At 39.7% G+C, this 22,899-nt stretch overlaps 2 protein-coding genes across 4 annotated transcripts in view; one reads left to right on the plus strand and one right to left on the minus strand.

Annotated features, from left to right (window-relative positions):
* Window positions 1-22,899, plus strand: part of AXDND1 (axonemal dynein light chain domain containing 1) — an 87,654-nt gene that overhangs the window by 57,715 nt on the left and 7,040 nt on the right. For all 3 annotated transcript variants that reach the window (XM_042925727.1, XM_042925726.1, XM_042925728.1), the window contains 8 exons: window positions 1,220-1,454; window positions 4,409-4,610; window positions 5,424-5,517; window positions 8,434-8,633; window positions 9,471-9,567; window positions 11,412-11,522; window positions 18,062-18,175; window positions 19,648-19,752. In XM_042925727.1, the coding sequence (XP_042781661.1) occupies window positions 1,220-1,454; window positions 4,409-4,610; window positions 5,424-5,517; window positions 8,434-8,633; window positions 9,471-9,567; window positions 11,412-11,522; window positions 18,062-18,175; window positions 19,648-19,752 (1,158 nt within the window). The remainder of the gene's footprint in view (window positions 1-1,219; window positions 1,455-4,408; window positions 4,611-5,423; window positions 5,518-8,433; window positions 8,634-9,470; window positions 9,568-11,411; window positions 11,523-18,061; window positions 18,176-19,647; window positions 19,753-22,899) is intronic.
* LOC122212369 (ubiquitin-like protein FUBI) lies at window positions 14,859-15,275 on the minus strand. Its single transcript, XM_042926232.1, has one exon. The coding sequence runs from the start codon at window positions 15,273-15,275 to the stop codon at window positions 14,859-14,861; it is 417 nt and encodes a 138-aa protein (XP_042782166.1).

A 22,899-nucleotide genomic window follows, 5' to 3' on the forward strand; every position in this document is an offset into this window, starting at 1 on the left:
GAGGGGCAGAGAGGGAGGGAGAGAGAGAATCCCAAGTAGGCTTCAAGCCATCAACACAGAGCCTGACACGGGGCTTGAACTCACAAACTGTGAGAATGTGACCTGAGCCAAAATCAAGAGTCAGTTGCTCAACCGACTGAACCACTGGGGCCCCAATAACATCTTTCTAAAAGAGTTTGAGCTTTGAAAATAGATTTCTTTAATCAAACTACTGTTATGTCCTAGCAGTCTGACAAAGGAAAATATATAAGATATTGAAATCCTCCAAAGTGAATGTGAGACTCATGGCCTGAAGAAGTCTCATCCAGATCCCAGGAAGCCGTTTTCTTGTCTTATGGAATGACTTGAGCAGAATATTCTCAAAATTGAGGATGTTTTTTGTCCTATTTATCATATAGCTAGTTTAGTGACTTTACTGTTTATCTGGCAATTTTGACATTGAATAGGTAAGATTGAAAAAAAATCATGCTGCTTTATTTAGTAGGAATAATAATTCTCATTCATTAAGCACTTTGTCAGGCTGAAGGTACTTTCCATACATTACCACACGTACCAAGGGATACAGGTTTTATAATCCCTGTGCCAGATGCGGAAGTGAAATTTAGAGATGTTAAGTAATTTACTGAAGTTGTCTATAAATGGTAACTGGCAGAGTCAGACCAGTCCAGGTCTCTCTAGCTACCAAATCCTTGCCCTTAATTGCTCTGCTACATTGCTTCTTTGTACTAATTCCTCTTTTTGAAGCATGGGTGATTTGTTTGCATTTTCTGAGTCACAAATATGTAAATTGCACTTTTATAGGCTTTGGACTTGGGGTTAGACAAATAGAACACAACAGATACATTCTAGCAACTTTCCCAGTCTAATGGGGATCGCGTAAACAGGTCTATTATATCCTCACCAAAGCACAGAGTAATTAAACATGCTCAGCTCCCTGGTCCTTCTTTGCCTGTCATTCGTTTTTACTCAAAGAGGACTTAATATAATTATTTTCATTTTGGTAAGCTATGGGTTATCTTATGGGGTGTTATAATTAATTTAAATTCACTTAATTTTGAAAATGAAGCTATGTCATATGAAAAAATGGTATGAACAGATAATAATAGGATATATAACTCCAAAATAATTGGTAGATACTGGGAATTAAAGATATGGGTAGACTTTGATGAAATCATTAGGGAATAATAGTCTAATTTCCTTACCCTCTCTCATTCTCTAGATGCTGAATGAAGATAAAGAAAAGTTTACTGGAGATTTTCTGGTGTCGAAATATGATTCTCTCAAGATTATTAAACATTTACAGGAAAACTGGACAGATATTGGGTTTGGGATATTTGGTCGCCATAAAAGTATGGAGGGGGAGCTGCCACCAGAGCAACAGCACATGAAGGAAATTGTGAAAACCATTGGAAGACTCTACAAAGAATTTGAAATAAGAATAAATGGGGATAATGGTAAGGAAAAAACAATGATACAATGCTTGACATTATGACATTATAAAGCATTTTGATAGTAATTATTATTTGTATTACAATTACTATTTAAAATCTAAATAATAGCGATTATATTTATAATACAACTTATATTTAAAATCAAAATAATACATACACATGGTTTTAAAAATTAAGCAAAAGAAAGCACTGAGCACTGCTTTATTGAGATGTAATTCATATGCAATGCAATTCCCTGTTTAAAGTATGCAGTTCAGTGATTTTTACTACATTCACAGATGTGAGCCACCATTACCACAGTCAATTATAGAATATTTTTCTCAAAAGAAACCCTGTACCCTTTAGATCTCGCTCTTTTGTCCTCCCATCCCTGATTTTCTGTCTCTGTGGATTTCTCTATTCTGGACTTTCGTGTGAATGGGATCATATAGTACGTGATGTTGTGTAACTGACTTCTTTCATTTAGCGTAATGTTTTAAAGGTTTACCTATGTTTTAGCATGTGTCAGTACTCTATTCATTTTTATAATGAATACATTCCATTGTATGTGTATATCACATTTTGTATATCATTTCTTTTTTATATATAGTTTCTTTTTTTAATGTTTATTTTTGAGAGAGAGAGAGAGAGAGCGTACACACAAGTGGGGGAGGAGCAGACAGAGGGGGACAGGGGATCTGAAGCAAGCTCTGCATTGATAGCAGAGATCCTGATGTGGGGGCTTGAACTCACAAACCACAAGATCATGACCTGAGCTGAAGTTGGACACTTAACCAACTGAGCCACCCAGGTGCCCCTTGTGTATCATTTCATACATTGATGGACATTTGGGTTGTTTCTACTTTTTGGCTATTATGAATAATGCTGATAAAAATTTTTGTTTACACATTTCTGTGTGGAAATAGTTTTCATTTCTCTTAGGTATATATCTAGGAGTAAAGTTGTTGGTCAACTAGTAACTCTATCTTTAAGTTTTTGAGAACTGTCACACTGTTTTCAAAGACGCTGGATCGTTTTATATGCCCATCCCCAGTATATGAGGGTTCTGGTTTCTCCACATCCTTGCCATCGTTATCTGACTTTTTGATTCTAGCCATACTAGTGAATGTGTAATAGTATCTCATTGTGGTTTTGAGTTATGTTTTTCTGATGATTACTGACGTTGGTATTTTTTAAGGCTTATTAACCATTTATGTTTCTTCTTTGGAGAACTGTCTATTCAGACAGATCCTTTGTCCATGTTTTAATTGGGTTATTTATTTTTCTGTTATTGAGTTGTAAGAGTTCTTTATAGGTACAAAAGCTTTTTAAGATATATGAATTGTAAGTATTTTCTATGATTCTATGGGATGTTTTTTTCATTTTTTTGATGGTGTCCTTTGCAGTGCAAAAATTTTAAATTTTGATGAAGTTCAATTTATCTTTTTTTCTTTTTTTTTTTGTTTGTGCTTCCAGTGCCATGTCTGTGAATCCTCTTCCAAATTTAAAGTCATGAAGTTTATCCTTATGTATTCTAAGAGTTTTACGGTTTTTGCTCTTATGTTATGGTATTTGACCATTTCGAGTAATTTTTGTATATTGTGTGAGGTAAAGGTCTAACTTCATTCTCTTGCATGTGAATATCTAATTATCCCACTACCATTTTTTAGAAATGTATTTCCCACATTTAAAGGCCTTGACACCCTTGTCAAAAATTAGTTGATGGTAGTGGTTTATTTCTGGACTCCTAATTCTTTTCCATTGATGTATATGTCTGTCATTGTGTCAGTATCAAACTATCTTAATTACTCTTGCTTTGTAGTAAGTTTTAAAATTGATAAGTGTGAGGAGTCCTACTTTATGTGTTTTATGATTGTTTTGGCCATTTTGAGTCACTTCCAATTTCATCTGAATTTTAGAAACAGCTTATTAATTTCTATAAGGAGAGGATATGCTTGGATTCTGATAGGGATTTTATTACATCTATGGATCCATTTGGGCAGGTTTGACATTTTAACAATGTGAAATCTTCCAATCCATGAACGTGGGATGTTTTTCCAATTATTTGGATCTTTAGTTTCTTTTAACAGTGTTTTCTACAATTCTGAGAATGTTTTGCACTTCCTCTTCTCCTCCCCCTCCTCCTCCTCCTCCTCCTCCTCCTCCTCCTCCTCTTCTTTCTCCTCTTCCTCCTCCTCCTCCTCCTCCTCCTCCTCCTCCTTCTTCTTCTTCTTCTTTCTTCTTTCTTCTTTCTTCTTTTTTAGGAGTGGTCAAAAGAACAGATATTAACTTATTTATTTTATGTTTTTGTTTTGTTTTCAGGAATAGAATTTAGTGCTTCATCACTGACATATAACACCCAGTGCTCATCGCAACAAGTGTTTTCCTCAATGCCTCTCATCCCTTTAGCCCTTCCTCCCCCTCCACCCAACACCCCACTAGCAACCTTCAGTTTGTTCTCTGTATTTAAGAGTCTCTTATAGTTTGTCTCCCTCTCTGTTTTTTGTTTTTTTTTTATTAATGTTCATTTATTTTTGAGACAGAGAGAGACAGAGCATGAACGGGGGAGGGTCAGAGAGAGAGGGAGACACAGAATCCGAAACAGGCTCCAGGCTCTGAGCTGTCAGCACAGAGCCCGATGCAGGGCTCGAACTCACAGACTGTGAGATCATGACCTGAGCCAAAGTCGGACGCTCAACCGACTGAGCCACCCAGGCGCCCCTCCCTCTCTGTTTTTTATATTATTTTTGCTTACCTTCCCTTATGTTCATCTGTTTTGTATCTTAAATTCCATATATGAGTGAAATAATAAAAGATTTATCTTTTTCTGAGTGGCTTATTTCACTTAGCCTAATACATTCTAGTTCCATCCGTTATATTACAATATAATTTATTATTTATTGGCATTTTATAATTTAGTATTAAAATGGCAGACTTATGACTACTTTTAAAAGTTACTACTTTTCTCACTTTTCTAGGTATCTCTAAAATTCTTTCAAGTTTGATTAGTTCTCTTGAATTCTGTTCTTTCAAGATGGAAAGTGTCCTGGAGTTTCCTGAAATGTATCTTAAAGAATACGAGGAACTTAATGAAAAAATTAATGAAATAATATCTCAGTTGGATGCCTCGTTAAACATTGTTGGTACCATCCCTCCGTATATAGACACGGATTCTGGCTCGTAAGTTCCCATAGCTTTCTACTGGACAGAAGGGAATCCCCACTTCTCCACTGCCTTTTCCCAGTACCTAGCCTCAGCGACAGGCAAGGAGTGGGGGTGGGGGTCCGAGGAGAAACCTTGGATGTCCTTTTCCTTCCAGGAAAAAAGCCCTCAACTGGGAACTGGAAGATGAGGGAGCTCTGTGTCCATAACTCCAGCAGTCTGGAGTGGAGTGTCTGCCTCACTGAGCACCGAGGGGAAAGAGAGAGAAGAGTCTTGTTTCAAATACCGTAGACTCTCCTTGCCTTTCTTATTGAATTTTCACAGATTGTCTTGTCCACATGTTTCTGCGGTTGCTGTTCGTTCCAGAGGCTTTCAGTCGTTTGGTTTTGTTGTGTTTTTCAAACACTTCTCACCCAGATTCACTAAGGAGTGGATCAGCTTTGCTCCTCACACTGTCATGTTGGAAACTGATCTCTTGAGAATTTTAAAATTCATTTTTCTCACTTTGTGATCTCACTGCCTAGAAGTGAATGTAAAGGGTAGGAGTGTGAGTTTCTACAGTAGAGAGTTAGCACTGAAGGTAAGATCTACATTGTCCCAAGAGCATCATGCCAGTTGCTACCTGCATGGGGTTAGGAAGGCGATGACAAGGAGTAAGCCATTATACCAGGTGATTTAAGGTTTTGATTCACCTTTCCTGAATTCTCAAACAATTGGCAACACCTAAGTTTACTAGGTCCGGTGAAATAAAACCCTTTCTTTTAGCTGATAGTTTAACTTTTATACTCTATGTGAGTCACTTATCTTTATTTTGTTTGACTTTTCCTTCAGGGTGCTTCAAGCACAAATATTTAACATGATTCAACAATGGCTTTTGAAGATAGGCAATGAGATTAACAATGGTAACATTGAACTTCAGCACCAGGTATATACTTGTAGGGGTTTGTGAAATTATATTTTGCCTTGGCTGGGAGTTTTCTTAAAAGAAAAACTAGGTCATAACTATCCAATTGAAGCAGGAGGTTGGGAGGGCAAAATGGGAACTTATGTGATGTAATTACTCAAATGATTTGTATGGATATTTATTTTTAAATTTTATTTTACTTTATTTTTCTTCTTGAGAGAGTGTGCAGGGGAGAGAGAGAGACAGAAACAGAGAAAGAGATAGAGACAGAGAATCTTAAGCAGGTTCCATGCTGAGTGTGGATCCCACAACCCTGGGATCATGACCTGAGCTGAAGTCAAGAGTCCCAGTGCTTAACCAACTGAGCCACCCAGGCACCCCTGATTCTAATTTTAAATTCAGCTATGAACCTAAGTTCAGTATGCCCTAGATTCTACCATTTAATCTCTACAATACAACTTTGAAATGAAGATAATAATGTTTCTGTTTGTTTATTAGGGATGGTTCAAGGATCAATTAATATTTTATGTAAGCAAAAATGAGTTATTTGAATGAGGGTGTAAATCCAGGCCATTGATATAGGAAAGAACAGTTAGGAATTTATTTACTTTGAGAAGCAGCAGGGGTATAGCTTGTGAATGTGGGGGGAAATATCTTTAACTTGTGAAATCACAAGTCAGGAAGAGTTGCCCTTTTCCTGGTGTGTTAATTAAGTTATAAAAACACATTCATCAACATTCCTTTAGGTCATTAACAACCTTTCCTTCCGAGGTGGGGAGCTTGGGTTTTAGTACCAGCTAGGCTCCCAAGGTTGATTTTTATTTGTCCATTTAACAACATTTATTAAGCACTTAATTCTCTGTCAAGTACTATGTGTGGTTTTGAGGGATAAAATGATGGCCCATGTCTTAAAGAGACGCATAGGCTAATTGAGGTGACAGATGTGCAAACAGTTCTAATAGACATGTGTACAGAACAGTATAGAAACGTGGGGAAAGGATCAAATTAAAGCCAGTGGAAGTTAAAAAGACTTCTCAGAGTAGGTCATGTGTAAGCCTAGAAGAATACTTAGGGACTCATCAAACAGAGAAAGGGGATAGGGCATTTGAAGGGTATGGCATGTTTGACTTTTGCATTTCATGATGTTTTCTGCATTTTATGTCTGGGACCGAGCCTCAGCAAACACCATAATGCAGAACTTCCAAAACTTGACTGGTTCCCACTGCTGCCTGTGCCTCAGTGTTCTCGCACTCCTAAACCAAAAGAAACCCCTCACAGTTCAGTTTATTAAGTAGATAGTTTCGAACAACTTACTAAATATTTGTGTCCTAATAACTTAGTAACTGTTTGGAAAAGCAATACGTGTTAAAATAGTTAAACAAGGAGGCCACTATACTGGGGTAGCTCTGGTCCCTTTGGTAGCCTCTATAAACAAACCAAAGCCAGAGTCAGTACTTGAATCTAAGAAAACAAAACCCAAGGACTGATCATAAACAGGCAACTAGATTTTCTTGAATATGAAAAAATGGAACTCAGGAACATCTGTCACAAGAGCCAAATAACTAAATTTTCCCAAATAAGGCAACATTTGAGTTATAGTCAATTAAATAATTGCATTGCTTTGCTTCAGTGTCTTCTCTATAAAAATTTTTTCCTGGCCCCTGCCTGCAGAATGCCCCTGACCATTTTTTGGTTTTGACACGGCCTGATTCTAATTGCTTGCTCAAATAAGCTTTGCAAAATTTAATGTCTTAGTTTAACTTTTTAGATATACATATGTTGAAAGAAAAAGAAACCCTTTTATTCTCATTTAATCAACATTATTTACTAATACAATGTATGCACTTAACTACTGGACAACTTCTCTAACCTTGAAACCTGATGGGACGGTGCCACCCTCATTTCTTGTTGAACCTCGATTTTCCCAAAGTACTTTTTTTTTTTTTTTAACCACACAACCACCAATAAAACCAGCTTTGCCAAGGAAAGATGTCATCAAAAGTGATAGAGTGCATCCAGTGTTGAAACTGTGAACTATGTCAAGTTCATGCTGTGCTGATAGGTGTCACACATCGCTGTTATTTCCCTCAAGAATTTAAAACCCCATGACATCCTTGAGAATTTACTTTAGAGCTCTGCAATGTCTTAGTGCACAATTGGGGAACTGCAGCTTTAATGGGTTAATACCCTTGACCAAACTAAAGAGGAAGAGGGTAGTGTAATGTAGTATAATGAGCGAAAGAAAACAAGGTTATCCTAGCTGAGTAGTGATGATTTGATTTCATTAAGAATGGTAGTGTTCATATGTGGATCTTGAGAAACTTAACAGAAGACCATGGGGGAAGGAAGGGGACAAAAATAGTTACAAACACAGAGAGAGGGAGGCAAACCGTAAGAGACTCTTAAATACAGAGAACAAACAGGGTGGATGGGGGGGTCGGGGAGAATGGGTGATGGGCATTGAGGAGGGCACTTGTTGGGATGAGCACTGGGTGTTGTATGTAAGTGGTGAACCATGGGAATCTACCCCCAAAACCAAGAGCACACTTTACATACTGTATGTTAGCCAATTTGACAATAAATTATGTTAAAAAAAAAAAAAAGAGAGAATGACAGTGTTGTTGGAGCACCTGGGTGACTCAGTCATTTGAACTTCCAGGAAACTCTTGATTTCCCCTCAGGTCATGATCTCAGGGTCATGAGATCGAGCGCCCTGTTTTGGTCTCTGTGCTGGGTGTGGAGGCTATTTCGGATTCTCTCTCTGTTCCTCTCCCTCTGTCCCTACCCCCCTCAAAAAAAAAAAAAAAAAAAAAAAAAAGAATGGTAGTGTTGTTGCAAGTTAGAAACAGGTATGCTTTCTATTTTTAAATTTGGTATGGTTTTTACTGTTTGATTTATTTAAAACGAGTCATTTATATTATAATCATGTTTTAACAGATGGATGAGTTGCATATATCTATGATCCAGTGGATGGTAAGCTTGCTGATTTTAATGGTGCCTGACTTTACTGACCAAGACACTCTCCCAAAGTTGGAAAAGGAAAGTGCTGAGAAACATGATGTAAGAGTTGCAAAGTTAGAGCTGGACGCAATCGCACTGGCCAGAAAGTTGTCGCAATACTCCAGCTATTTGAACAGGTGAAACTATCTGATTATTTTATTATTGTCCTTTTGAAGATTAAATGTGACATAAAGCAGAGGAGATAAGGGCGGTGAGGTAGCAGCAATCAGGGATTGTTTTCAAACCTTGAAAGAAATATTAGTTCGGTTTTTAAACCAGCTTCGACACTGCCCGGTTGAAATATGTGATTTTAGTGTTTTCCCATTGGCTTTAGAATTCTTTTGAACACAGTGTTACCATAGGCAAGTTGGGAAGTGTATACTTATACGGGAGAATTAGTAAAAAGAAAACCAAATCAAACCAAAAAGGCCCACTTGTTTGCGTTAATAAGATACATCTTGCATGTTTGCACACACTGCGGGGGCGGGGGGGGGGGGCATTTTTGAAGAAGCTTGTAATTCCCTATGTAATTCCATGCAAAACTGAATGTACACTTATATTCACTAAATCTATTTAGTTTCACCAAACACCAACTGAAACGTCTCTTAAGAAAACCCAAATGAAAAAACCCCTATATCTGAAAAGCTAGAAGATTCTTATCAAATACAGATAAGGTCTGAAAAATTATAATTTTTTAACTAGGAAGCATAGGTTAGTACAATTGCTTCAAATTCAGGAAGTAGCTTTTATTTTCATTCAATGTTACCCATGGTCAAGAGTGAGAAGAATGAAGAGGAGGAACAGGACAAGGGTGAGAAACTTGAGAGACAGATTATTTTCCTTCATGAGTCAATAGTTTAATTATTATGGTAAACTTCCATGGTATCTGAATTTAAAACACTTAGAAGAGGAACCAATAATAAATAGGTCATGCTGTGTGTGTGTGTGCTTTTATTTTATTTTATTTTTTCCAGTTGTTGCAAAGGGATGGTAACAGCTATGGCTCTGAATAAAGCAGGTCACTTAGAAAAAAATCCTACTAAGGATCTTCATGAACTGAATGAGATGAAGGTAACACTATCTTCCCCTTTTGTTTTGTTTGTTTGTTTTAGCAGACTTCTTAGGTTGACTTGTATTACAACAAACTACACGTATTTAAGGTGTACAGTCTGGTAATTTCTAAATTATGGATACACCCATACAATGATTATTATTTAAAAAAAAAGAAAATATCTAACACATTCAAAGTTTCCTTGTACCCCTTTGTAATCTCTCCTTCCAGCGTCATCCTGCCCCCATGCAAGGTCTGATCCATTTTCTAACACCAAAGATTATTTTTATTGTCTAGAATATATAAATAGACCCATTCAGAATGTGTACTTTTTTGATCTGACTTTGTTACTTGGCATAATTATTTTGAGAATCACACATATTGTTGCTTTTATTAAAATTGCATGCTTTTTAGTGCTGAGTAGTATTTCATTATATGGATATACACAATTTATCCATTCTCTGTTGATGGGCATTTGAATGCCAGTTTGGGTTATTACAAAGCTTTAATGCATATTCATGTATATATGCATCTCTTTCATTTCTCTTGAGCAGATATCTAGGAGTGGAATGTCTAAGTCACATGGTATGTATGTGTTGAACATTTTAAGAAACTGTCAAACTATCCTCCAATGTGGTTAAACCATTTTACACTCCCCGCCAGCAGTTTATGAATGTTCCCCATGGCCACTTCCTCACCAATACTCACCGTGGTCTGTCATCCATAGTGGATATTGTTCTAGACATTCTGTTGTGTTCTCTTGATCTGTTTGTTGACATTGTCACCATTATCAAGCGGTCTTGATTACTATGGTCATAGAAGAAGTTTTGAAATCCAGTAGTGTGTATCCTTCAAATTTGTTCTTCTTTTTCAAGATTGATCAAGCCGCCTGGATTAAAATCCAAGTGCTTTGCTTAACTATATATATGACCTTGAGCAAGATGATCAATTGCTCTGTCCTTCAGTTTCTACATCAAAAAAATGAGAAGAATAATGGTACATATTTCTGTTCTCATCACAAGAAAAAAATTTGTAACTATGTATGGTGACAGATACTAACTAGGCTTATTGTGGTGATCATGTTGCAATATACGCAAATATTGACTCATCAGGTTGTTCACCTCAAACGAATACAATGTTATTTTTTGTGTGTGCATTTGTTTTGGGGTTAATCCATTTTTTAAAATTTTAATTTTTTAAATTAATTACGTTTTTAATTAAATTGCAGTTAACATTACAGTATTATACTAGTTTCAAGTATACAATATAGTGATTCAACAATTCCCTGCACCACAAGTGCCCTCCTTAATCCTCATCGCTTATTTCACCCATCTCCCCAGCCACTTCCACTCTGGTAGCCATCAGTTTGTTCCCAGTGTAATGTTATTTCAATTATACCTCATAAAAAATAATAGCACATATTACATACTGAATGAATTAATATTGCACATGCTTAGAACAGAGTCTGGCATATAATTAAAGCCAATTAAATGTGGGCTATTTCTATTGTTATTGCTATGCAATCACAGTTGACCTGGTCAGCTGCGAAACATTTGTTGGGACCGACCGTTTGCCTGTAGTAAATGCAGCAGCCTTTCTGCATCTGGTTTTATGGCACAGCACAGCTCCTTGCCCCATTGCAACCCAGATCCCCAAATCCTGTTGATAAGAGATGGTATGATTTCAGGTCTGTGTTCATAGAGACTCATTTCTGCACAAATCTTTGAACTGAAGTGATAAAAAGTTAATTGAATGGAGTTGTATTTAGAGTTGTACTTAACAGCTCCTCGATAGAAGGAGTGAATAAATGAGTTGTTACAGTCTGATTTTTTCTGCTTAGTAATTATCTTTGATCTCTTCTCAGAGAGAATGTCATGAGTGGATCACCACATGTTCTCACCTCCTTTCTGGGCTTAAAGGCAGAATAATAAAGTTACTGACACCGGAAGAAAAGGAGTACCTGTTTGGAGAAGAGGTATTTGCCATGTGTTGGCATTGATCATTATTCAGCCTCGTCCTGTATTGCAATAGATAAGGTTTCAGTGACTTTTTCCTATCAGTGTTCTGAGTCCTCACTTATTTACCAGAAGAGAATGTGGTCCCTGACCAAGAGCATTAGTAGTTCTTCTCCCTTCTAAGGGAGCATCCACCTAAGTATCTCTCCTCACTTTCTTAGCGGATGATTTTGCTTTATCCTTCATAAAGGAAAGGATGGCTTTCAGAGGGGAGCTGCCTGTCACATCCTGAGGCAGGTCCTCAGACTGGTCTGCTTTTGTGTGCACACTTCCTCATCCCCTTCAGGCTCTGTCTTCCATTTAAGGTTATTTCTTCTCTTGAGCACCTAACCCAGCCCATTGGCCTCTCTCTTTTGTGTCTTAAAAAATTTTTTTTAAGTTTATTTTTTATTTTATTTTATTTTTTTTTAGACAGTTAAAAAAAAAATTTTTTTTAACGTTTTTTTAATTTACTTTTGAGACAGAGAGAGACAGAGCATGAATAGGGGAGGGTGAGAGAGAGAGAGAGGGAGACACAGAATCTGAAACAGGTTCCAGGCTCTGAGCTGTCAGCACAGAGTCCGATGCGGGGCTCGAACTCACAGAGTGAGAGATCATGACCTGAGCTGAAGTCGGACGCTTAACTGACTGAGCCACCCAGGCGCCCCTGAGTTTATTTATTTTTGAGAGAGAGAGAGAGAGCATGTAGGCAAGTGCTGGAGGGGCAGCGAGAGGGGAGTACAGAGGATCTGAAGCAGGCTCTGTGCTGACAGCAGAGAGCCCAGTGCGGGGCTCCAACTCACGAACTTTGAGATCATAACCTGAGCCGAAGTCAGACACTCAACGGATGGAGCCACCCAGGCGCCCTGTGGGACTTGCGTTTTATATCGAAACACCAAAGAAACACCACCTTTCTAAATTATACACCTTTTACGAATGCTTATTTTTCTTTGCTGCCCAATTCTTGGCCAGAATTATTTTGAATTAGCCACTGAATGATTTCAGAAAATTAAGTAACACAGACGTGATCTTGGCTACGCAACAGATCTATGCAAAAATTAAATTCAAGAGCTCTGCACAATCATAGGGAACAGAAAGGATTTTAAAGGTGATTGAATTCAGCCTAACATCAGATGTGTGAAACTTTGCATTACCACCCATCCTTGATCTATGCCTATATTTGAGCATCTGCAGTGGCAGAGACCTACTTTCAGAATTAGCCATGTGTTTCGGTGAGCACTCACTAGTAGAATGTTATTCTTTCTATTGAACTAGATGAAATACATTTCCTTGTAACTTTTTCTACTCACTGGCCCTGTTCAGTCTTTGGGTTGATGTGAACAAGGTGGATTTGTCTTCCACATTATACTGTTTCTAATATTCCATGTTGTAGTGTTTTCTAACATTTGAAAATAGCAGTATTCCACCTAAGTCTGTTTCTGGAATTTATTTTCTATTTATCTGTTCATGGGTCATCACCACAATATTTTAATTTTTGAGGCATTATGGTGCATTTTCATATCCGGTAGGGTCAGCTCTCCTCACTGATCTTTTTCATGGGCTTCAGGATTTCACCATTTTTGCTTATTTATTCTTCTATAGAACTCTATAATCTACCTCTAGAAAAAATAGGAATTTTGAAAACTGGGATCATTCTAAATTTATATATTAACTTAGAGCAGAGATACTTATGTTGTTGGGTTGTCATATCCAAAAAGGGGGATACAGGATGTCTACTTTTAATGCTTTTTAATGATGTTTTATGGTTTACTCATTTTGTGCATTTCTTGTGAGGTTTATGTCTGACTGTTTTATTTTACTGCTATTTAAAAAAAATTTTTTTAACGTTTATTTATTTTTGAGACAGAGAGAGACAGAGCATGAACGGGGGAGGGTCACAGAGAGAGGGAGACACAGAATCTGAAACAGGCTCCAGGCTCTGAACTGTCAGCACAGAGCCCGACGCGGGGCTCGAACCCACGGACCGTGAGATCGTGACCTGAGCCGAAGTCGGACGCTCAACCGACCAAGCCACCCAGGCGCCCCTTTTACTGCTATTTTAAATGGGATCTTCTTTTCCATTGTATCTTATAATTGAGAACTGTGTATATGTTATTGATCTATGTATTTTAATTTTATATTCTGTGACTTTACTGAATTATCTTACTGTTTTCAGTAGTTTTTAATAGATTCTTTTGGGTTCTCCAGATACTTAATCAAATCATCTACAAATAGAGATAATTTGACCTCTTTCTTTCAATTATTATGGCTCTAATCGCTTTTTCTTGTCTGATTTCAATGGGTAATTCGTCCAATTAGGTGTTAAATAGTGGTAGCAATAGCAAGCATCCTCTTCTTTTTAAAAAAATTAAAAAAAAATTATTTTTTTTTTTTTGGATAGAGAGAGTACAAGCAGGGAAGGGGCAGAAAGAAAGAGGGAGGCATGGAATCGGAAGCAGGCTCCAGGCTCTGAGTTGTCAGCACAGAGCTCAACACAGGGCTTGAACTCACGGACCGTGAGACCATGATCTGAGCCGAATTGGATACCCAGCTGACTGTGCCACCCAGGCGCCCCTTTAATTTCTTTATTGTTCCTTCATACATCCCAGATCTTCTGCCTGAGATCATTTTCTTTCTGCCTTGACCTTTACATTTTTCTTTAGTGAGGATTTACTGGAGGCAAACTTAATTTTTGTTTGTCTAAAAATGTCTTTATTTCACTCACATTCTTAAAATTTTTTTTTGCTGGGCATACAATTCTAGGAGGGTATTATTTTCTCTTAGCCCATTGATGACACTGTTCCTACTGTTTTCTGGATTTTATTGTTACCAAAGTGACAGTTGAGAATTCAGCTGTCAGTTCCTTTGAAGTTAACCCTCTCTTCTCTCTGGCTGCTTTGAAGATCTTTTTATCTTTGGCATTTTGCAGTTTCACTCTGATACGTGGTGAATGTGGAGTTCCTTTTCTTTTTAAATTTTGCCATTAATTCTCTTGGTTTCCTGAATGTTTGAGTTGGTATCTTGAATTAGATATGGAAAATTCTGTTTTTGTCTCTTCAAATATTGTCTCTACTATATTTGCTCTCTCCTTTCTTTCTGGCTGAATGGATATGTATTAGAACCTATGCGCATGTCTTTGAACCTTATTTCGTATTTTCTATCTCTCTGTGTCTGCACTGCATCCTGAATAATTTCATCTGGTTTACCTTCCTGTTCGCTAATCTTCTATTAAACCTTTGTGTTCAGTTTTTATTTTATTTTATTTTCTATTTTTTTGACTGGACTAAGTGGCTTTATTGGGGAAAGCCAGGATTACATCAGACGTAAGAGTTGGCATTGGGGCCCTTCTTCTTTCTAAAGGTGGGCACAACGTTGACAAAGTGCCAGTTGTATAGTATCCACCACTTGGCTCTGCCTGTCTTCTTCTTCTTCTCCTTCTCCTTCTCCTGTTTGGCCACCTTAGGAGTCTGCCCTCTTACTTTCCCAGCATGGGTCAGGGAACCATGGACTTTACCTTCAAGCCTGCGGCAAGCTACTTCCAGGGTGGTCAGAGCCTCTTCTCCACACTGACCCAGGGTAGTCTCATCCTCTAGGGGAGTGCCTGCCAGGAGCACGACTTGATCTTCTGGAGCGACGCCCTCCAGAGAGGCTACATGAACCTTGATCTGGGCGACCGTCTCCTGGCCGGTCACCTCGAGGGTGTGTAGCTCCTGGGCATGGACAAAAAGCTTCATGTCGGCCACTGGACGACGGCCACCGCAACCGCGACCACGAAGATGGAGTCGAGAAAGAGCTCTGTTCAGTTTTGAAATTTAATTGTTAAAGTTCTATTTGGTTCTTTTTCGTGTCTGATCATTTTTGTAATCTTTGTCTCTTTATTCATATTTTCAATCTTTTATTTCTTTAGACAGGTTAATATAACTTTGTAGTCTATTTGATAATTCTAATATATGATATATCTGTATAAGAATGTTAATTACAGACTGGACAGCAACATGCAAAAGAATGAAATTGGACCACTTTCTTGCACCATACACAAAAATAAATTCACAATGGATTAAAGACCTAATGTGAGACCTGAAACCATAGAACTCCTAGCAGAGAGCACATAAGATAATTTCTCCAGCATCAGCCATAGCAACGTTTTCCTGGATACATCTCCTAAGGCAAGGGAAACAAAAGCAAAAATAAACTATTGGAACTACTTCAAAGTAAAAAGCTTCTGTGCAGCAGGGCCCCTGGGTGCCGTAGTCGGTTGAGCGTCCAACTCTTCATTTTGGCTCAGGTCATGAATCCTGGGGTTGTGGGACTGAGTCCTGCATTGGGCTTCACAGTGAGCCTGGAGCCTGCTGAGGATTCTCTCCATCTCCTGCTCTGCCCCTTCCACTGCTCACCTGCTCTCTCTCTATAAAAAAGAAGAAAAAAGCTACACAGTGAAAGGGAATAATTAACAAAACTAAAAGAGAAATACCGAGTGGGCAAATATATTTGCAAATGTCAGCTCTGATAAAGGGGTTAGTATCTGAAATATATAAAGAACCTCTGCGACTCAATACCAAAGAACCAAATAATCCAATTAACAAACGGGCAGAAGACATGAACAGACTTTGCTCCAAAGAAGATGTTCAGATGGCCAACAGATACTTGAAAAGATGCTCAACATCACTCATCATCAGGGAAATGCAAACCAAAACCACAATGAGATATCACTTCACACTTGTCAGAATGGCTAAAATCAAACACACAAGAAGCAAGAAGTGTTGGTGAGGATGTGGAGAAAAAGGAACCCTTATGTACTGTTGGTAGGAATACAAACTGGTGCAGCCATTGTGGAAAACAGTATGGAGGTTCCTCAAAAAATTAAAAATCAGACTACATGTGATCAAGTAATCCTACTACTGGGTATTTAAGCATAGAATATGAAAACACTAACTCAAAAAGATATATGCACCCCTATGTTTATTGCAGCATTATTTATTATAGACAACCTATGCAAGCAGCCCAGGTGTCCGTCGATAAGTGAATGGATAAAGATGATGTGGTAATACACACTCACGTATGCACGTGTGGATACACACACACACACACACAGGAATATTACTCGGCCATAAAAAAGAATGAGATCTTGCCATTTGCAACAACACAGATGGATCTAGAGGGTATAATGCTAAGTGAAATAAGACAGAAATTTCTAGCTTCTGTTTTTTACACATCGTTGCTGTGAACATCTGAAGGACATTTTTCAGTCGATCATTGTGTAGACTTCTTTGAGGTATTCAACACTGTTGACTCCTTCTTCTCTTTTGGCTTTCCTGGTGGACCTCTCAGACTTCTGACATGACTTCTGGCCTTCTCTGGGGGCTCGTCTTTCTTCCCTAGCCCTTTATGTGACTAGGTTCCTGTCCTAAGGCCTCGTCCCCTAACACTTCACAAGGTCTCCTTTGGTGATGTAATTTACCTTCTTGGCTTCAACTAAATTCAATTAAATAATTGTTAAATGATTATCTTTAGCCCAAATGCCTCCATGTAAACTCTAGATCCGTATATTTAACAACCTACTGAATATTTCCAGTTGGATATCTTAGTGGTAACTCAAAGTCACATAGCTGAGTCTGAACTCATCTGTCTTCCCATACCTGCTTATGCAACTTTGTTCATTATCTCTGTGAACGGTATTATCATCTATGTAGTGGCCTACACCATACATCAGGTATCATTCAAGATGCTTCCATTCCCTAACCATTCCATATCCATCGAATTACTCAAGCAGTAAGAGTTAACTCCTAAATAACCTCTTGAATCCTTACCCTCCTCTTCATTTCTGAAACCCTGTGTTGTTCATTCTCTACTCTCACCTTTTCTCCTTCTTTCTCTTTCTCCCTCCCTCCCTCACTCCTCTCTCTCTCTCTCTCTCTCTCTCTCTCTCTCTCTCTCGCCTCTTTCTCTTTAAATCTACTCTCATGTTGCTAGAGTGATTGTTTTAAAATTAAAACATATCAGCCAATTTATCAATACCTCATTGCCTTCAGGATAAAATTGTTTCCCTGAAAAGCCACTGGAGCCCTTCCTCTATGATTGTGCTCCTGTCCATCTACCCCTAAATTTCTGTCCTACTGAACTACTTTGTCCTCAAGAGCCAATCATGCCCATGCAGCATCCTCTGCCTAGAATACCCCATGCTAACTATCTTTTTCCCTTACTCATCCTTCCAGAAGAAACTCAGACATTATGTCCTCCAGGAAACCTTCCTGACCAACCCTCTCACCCCTATCCACTACCAGATCTGGATTAGGTGTTCCTACCATGTGACTATATGTATCCATAGCATTTTCTTGTCCACTAAATTGTAAGCTTCTTAAGGACAGAGGCCATTCTTATTCACTTTTTTGTCCTTATGCCCAGCACAGTATCCAGTTGGAAGATTAGTACGCATTAAATACTTTTGAATGAATAATTGGTATATACTACTCAATTATTAATATACACTAAGCTATAATTATACTATTGTTTTATCTCACAGGATTTTGTAAAAGAATTAATTGAGCCTGAAACAGACAGGCTTTTTAGAGAAGATGAAGAAGAAAGTATGGAGGATAAGAAACTTGAGAAGGAAAAGGAAGAAGAGAAAGAAGAGGTAAGATGTTTAGTATTATCTTTTCTTTCCCTTTATGTTTTTAAAGAATATGTTTAGAGGTACTAGTGGAAATAGAAATAGATCATCTGGCATAAATCAAGTTGCGTCCTTTCTTCTTGTAGATTTAGCCATACCCGCAGACACCCTTAGCTCTTTGTTTTCCACGGAAGGAACATCCTTTTCCTTTTCAAAATCCACCTACTTCCCATCAGCCTCATTCACACCTGTCCTCCTATTTCCTACACTATCTGCCTTTCACTCTGATGCTGTTTCTTTATCCTTTCATTGCCAGATTTTTCAAACAGTAATGTAAACTCTATGTGTCCACTTCTTCAGCTCCTGTTCTGGGCTGCCTTTCCCCTCCTCCCAGGCCCACACCTTCCTTCTCCTTACCCTGTCCCCACCCCTGCTGAGGCATTAGTAGTAATAACAACCCTTCCTGGGGCACTTATAATAATGATGAAAATGCGACGATAACCACCACTAATTGAGTGCCTACTGTGAGCTACATGTTCTGTACATGTTATCTCTTATCTACACAGTACAACTTCAAGGTAAAAATTATTGTCCCATTTTACAGATAAGAAAATTGAAACTCAGGTTGACTGACTACCCTAAGTCAGATAGCTGTAAGTGGCAGAACCAGCATTCAAACCCAGATTAGTCTGGCAAGAGCCCTTTGCTGATTCCTGGATTGACTATTGTCTTTGGCTCTTAGAACTCGTGATCACCTAACATTCTCTGTACTGTCTTAACTTACTTCCCTGATGTTTCTTCTCTGTGAATAGTTTAAATGTTGGTATGACTCCAGGCTGTGACCTAGGTCCTCTACTCACTGTATATGCTGGACAGCACTACAAAAATATGATAACAACACCCAAGCTTCTTTGGACCAGCATTTTCTGTTTTATTTCTGCTATAGTCCTTGGCATATGGAAGACACAAAATAAATGGAAAACAGTGTTATGTGGCCACTAAATAATGTCATACCTTTTAACTGTATAATGCATTCCCTCCTCTCCACCTCTGAGGCTTTAGTCCTGGCTCTTTCCTCTCTACGGTACAAACTCTTGTTCAACCTTCAGGTATCACTTTCTTTCTCAAACTTACCTGAGTGTCTAGGCAGAATTCAGGGCTCTTTTCTGGATGCACACAGCTTTTGGAACCCACCTCTTTGCTAACAGTAATGTGGCATACCATAATTATTTTCTGGGCCATCTCTCCCACTGTGCTATGAATTCTTGGGGTCTGGAAGAAATCCTCTTTGTTTTTCTCACATTTTCTTCCCTGGTCTCCGCTTCCCCGTCCCCACTAATTTCTCACACAGTGTTTGCTCTAAAGTCTTCAAAATGCTCGTTGAGTGACTAGAGCAAATGGAAAATTAAAGCTTCAGACACTCCTCCAGGCAACTTGCCCTGTCACTGTGTCCCCTACCAGCTCACTAAAGGGACCTTCGTGTTTCTGTGCCCTAGAAGCCTTCAACATCCAGAGAAGAGGAAAGACTCATTCGAATAATTGAAAAAGATGAAAACATTCATACCAAACCTCTATTTGAAACAGATGTATTCTCTTCCTGGGTATGTATCTGAAACCCAAATCGGAGATTCAAAACTAGAGAAAAAAGCCAGGAAATTTAACGGTATGTAAAAATGATATGGATCTGACATAACTTTTAGCTCTAAGAGGACCAGGAGCTCCTACATAATATATTTTTCAGGGTTTTTTTTTCCTCCCAGCGTCATCCCTGGAAAACTCTTGTTTTTCACCATAACTTTATAAAAACTTCTCATTCTCTTCTTTAAACCTCAGTTTAAAGATTTTTTTTTTTTTAAGATTTATCTATTTTTGAGAGATAGAGCACAAGTGAGGAAGGGGGAGAGAGAGAGGGGGACAGAAGATCTGAAGCGGGTTCTGTGCTGACAGCAGTGGTGAGATTGATGTGGGGCTTGAACCCATGAGCGGTAACATCATGACCTGAGCCGAAGTAGGACGCTCAACCGACTGAGCCACCCAGGTGCCCCTAAACTTCATTTTAAAATGAGCTTTTCATTGACTTTCTTAATTTAACAATATCTTGGTCAAAACTTGACCTATTTTTTTTTTTTTTTTAGAATATTCATTTAGCAGATTCTATTGAGAACTGTGATCACCATATACTTCCAACCACAAGAATTAATGGGAAACTGGAAATTTTTAGAAACTCAGCAGGAAAATAGATTAAAAAAAATTTTTTTTAATGTTTATTCATTTTTGAGAGAGAGAGAAAGAGAGCGCGAGAGAGCATGAGCAGGGGAGGGGCAGAGAGAGAGGGAGATACAGAACTCGAAGCAGGCTCTAGGCTCTGAGCTGTCAGCACAGAGCCCAACGTGGGCCTCCCACTCACAAACCATGGGATCATGACCTGAGCCAAAGTCGGATGCTTAGTCAACTGAGCCACCCAGGCGCCCCAGGAAAATAGATTTAAGATTCCTCCACAGAAAGTTCTAGGACCGTGGTAGACGTAAGTCAGTTCTAGATTGGCGTGTCTCTGTGTACAGGAGGTCATGCCTTCATCCCATTATTCCCCCAAAATGGTATGTAGCGTTTCGTGTGTATGTTTATACTGTGCATTTTCCTGGCGGGGGGTGGTGGTGCCAGAAATCCATATATCGAATCCAGTTTCACCCCCACAGTAATGGACCATTTCACTGTCAGAGGTTTGGTCCATCTGAGCAGGTGGGTGCAGTGGGGCTGTGGTGAGGGTCAGGCTGGGCAGCAGCTGGATGACTAAGGCAGAGGTGTGGCCGATTGCAGGGGTATATGTCCAGGGAGGTTGTGGGAAGTAGGCTCCAAATCTTATAGGAAGAACTGGGGGAAATCACGTGGAGAGTCAGTCAGGAGTCATGTGCCGTGAGACACATACGGAAAGGGCACCACCGTTTGATCTCCTAACCCCACCAATCCCACCCAAGGCCTTCCTGCCTCAGATGGTCTCCCCTGCTGTGCTGTCTAGGCTAGGAGTCAGTGTCAAGTCTCCCAGATACCCAAACCAGGCAGGAGAACAGCCTATAGCCTGGGGCAAAATTGAGGGGCACAGAGCTTGTCTTTGGTGGTGGTGGCGGGAGGGCGGGGGGGGGGGGGGGGGACTGCTCCAGGATACCACCTTTCCATCTGACACGGTGCAGTGCCATGTGACTAGCTCATCTGGGACGATGTGGCCCAGAAAGTCTGTCTCCAGGCTCTGGAAGGTTGCTAATGCTGCTACTATAGATCACTGAAGATTGAACCATTTACATGCTCGTTGACTATAAGGTCTGGGGAATGGAGCAAAATGCCAGCCGGGTATATAATTATTTGCAAGTTCCTGGAGGTAAAGAAGAATCACGTTCATCCTATGTGGTGGTGGCTGGAACACTCGCGGGCGGAAAGGGATCACCAGGTGCTCCAACAGAAGAGACCTAATTGTGCTTGGCCAGCAGAGACAAGGTTGATATTTGGGGCTGTGGGTGCCCAGAGAATGAAGGTTCCTTCAACTGGCTTGTGAGGTCAGAGATTTGGGGCAGGAGGCGGAGCTGGGGGAAGCGCCATCTTGGACTGTGCTGCAGGCCAGGTGGAACAGGTGGGGCCTGGGCTCCGTGTACCTGTCACTTACAAAAGTACTAGGACTCCCTGAGGGTGCTTTAAGCTTTCAAATCTTCTATTGTAAGTTTTTCTTTTGCTTTTGTTTGCTTGTTTATTTCCCTTATTTATTATTATTATTATTATTTGACAGTCTCTGGTCCTAAGAACGTAAATAACCATTTTGTAGGGATACAGGTTCAAGGCACCAGACCTAACAGGCAGCTGCACTCTTTTGCTGGTCTAAAAACACAACTCCCAGGAGGCAGTACATTTGATTAACCCTGGGGAAGGCAAGAAAAAAGGAAGGGATCGGGAAGCAGAAAGCCTGTGGTGTGCAGGTATAACTTGTCATGTCCCTGGGAGTTGAGTTGTAAAACTGGAGAGCTCCAAGAGATCGAGGAGCCCCAGGTTTTTCTAGTGAGAAATAGTGCCAGACCCTTGGGAAGCTAGTGACCTAAGCATGGAGAATTCCAGTTACTCTTAGTGTCCCCTCCTGCAGATGACACCAGTGTGGGATTTTCTGAGGGTTGAGATATGAGTGATATCTCAACAGGGGTGGTGATAAGTCACCACCAGCCTGGGGAGGCTGATAGCTTGACCTGGTAAACCAGGGCCTCATTCATACCGTTACCCAATGCCCTAGTGTCTACCACAATGGGGCTGGACCGTCCACTATTCAAACGCTCCTCAATTAGCCAGGAGTTAGGGCTTTGTGGAAATTTGTGAGGACTGTACTCAAAGCAGGCCCTGTGTGCATAACGTGGCCAGCTCCGTCTGAAACAGGCACATCTAATTTGTCACTGTGCCTGATGGACTCGTGAACCAAGCGATCCCTGTAGGCGGTGCTGGCTTTGCTGCCGTCCTTCCTGGGAGAAGGCTCCTCTGCTTTCGGAGGCAGCCCCGTTCAGTCAGTTCTGGTTACTTGCTGCAACGCACCCCTTGTGGCCCTTTCTGAATCAGAATCATTCCAACATTGTTCCTGTAGGGCAGGCAGCCGTAATTCTGTAACATCTCAGCTGGCTGGTGGAGACGTGGGATGACTAAATCCGGCAAGCTCCCCCCGAGGCTACCAAAAGTGCTCGGAGCTACCCTGGCCCCCCAGTGCTTCCTCTTGACCGCATGAG

The sequence above is a fragment of the Panthera leo genome, chromosome F3 (assembly GCF_018350215.1).
Source record: "Panthera leo isolate Ple1 chromosome F3, P.leo_Ple1_pat1.1, whole genome shotgun sequence".
In the NCBI taxonomy this organism is placed as follows: Eukaryota; Metazoa; Chordata; class Mammalia; order Carnivora; family Felidae; genus Panthera; species Panthera leo.

Bases quoted from the DNA above. Each gene is read 5' to 3' on its own strand.
- LOC122212369 (XM_042926232.1), bottom strand. From the start codon at position 15,275: ATGAAGCTTTTTGTCCATGCCCAGGAGCTACACACCCTCGAGGTGACC.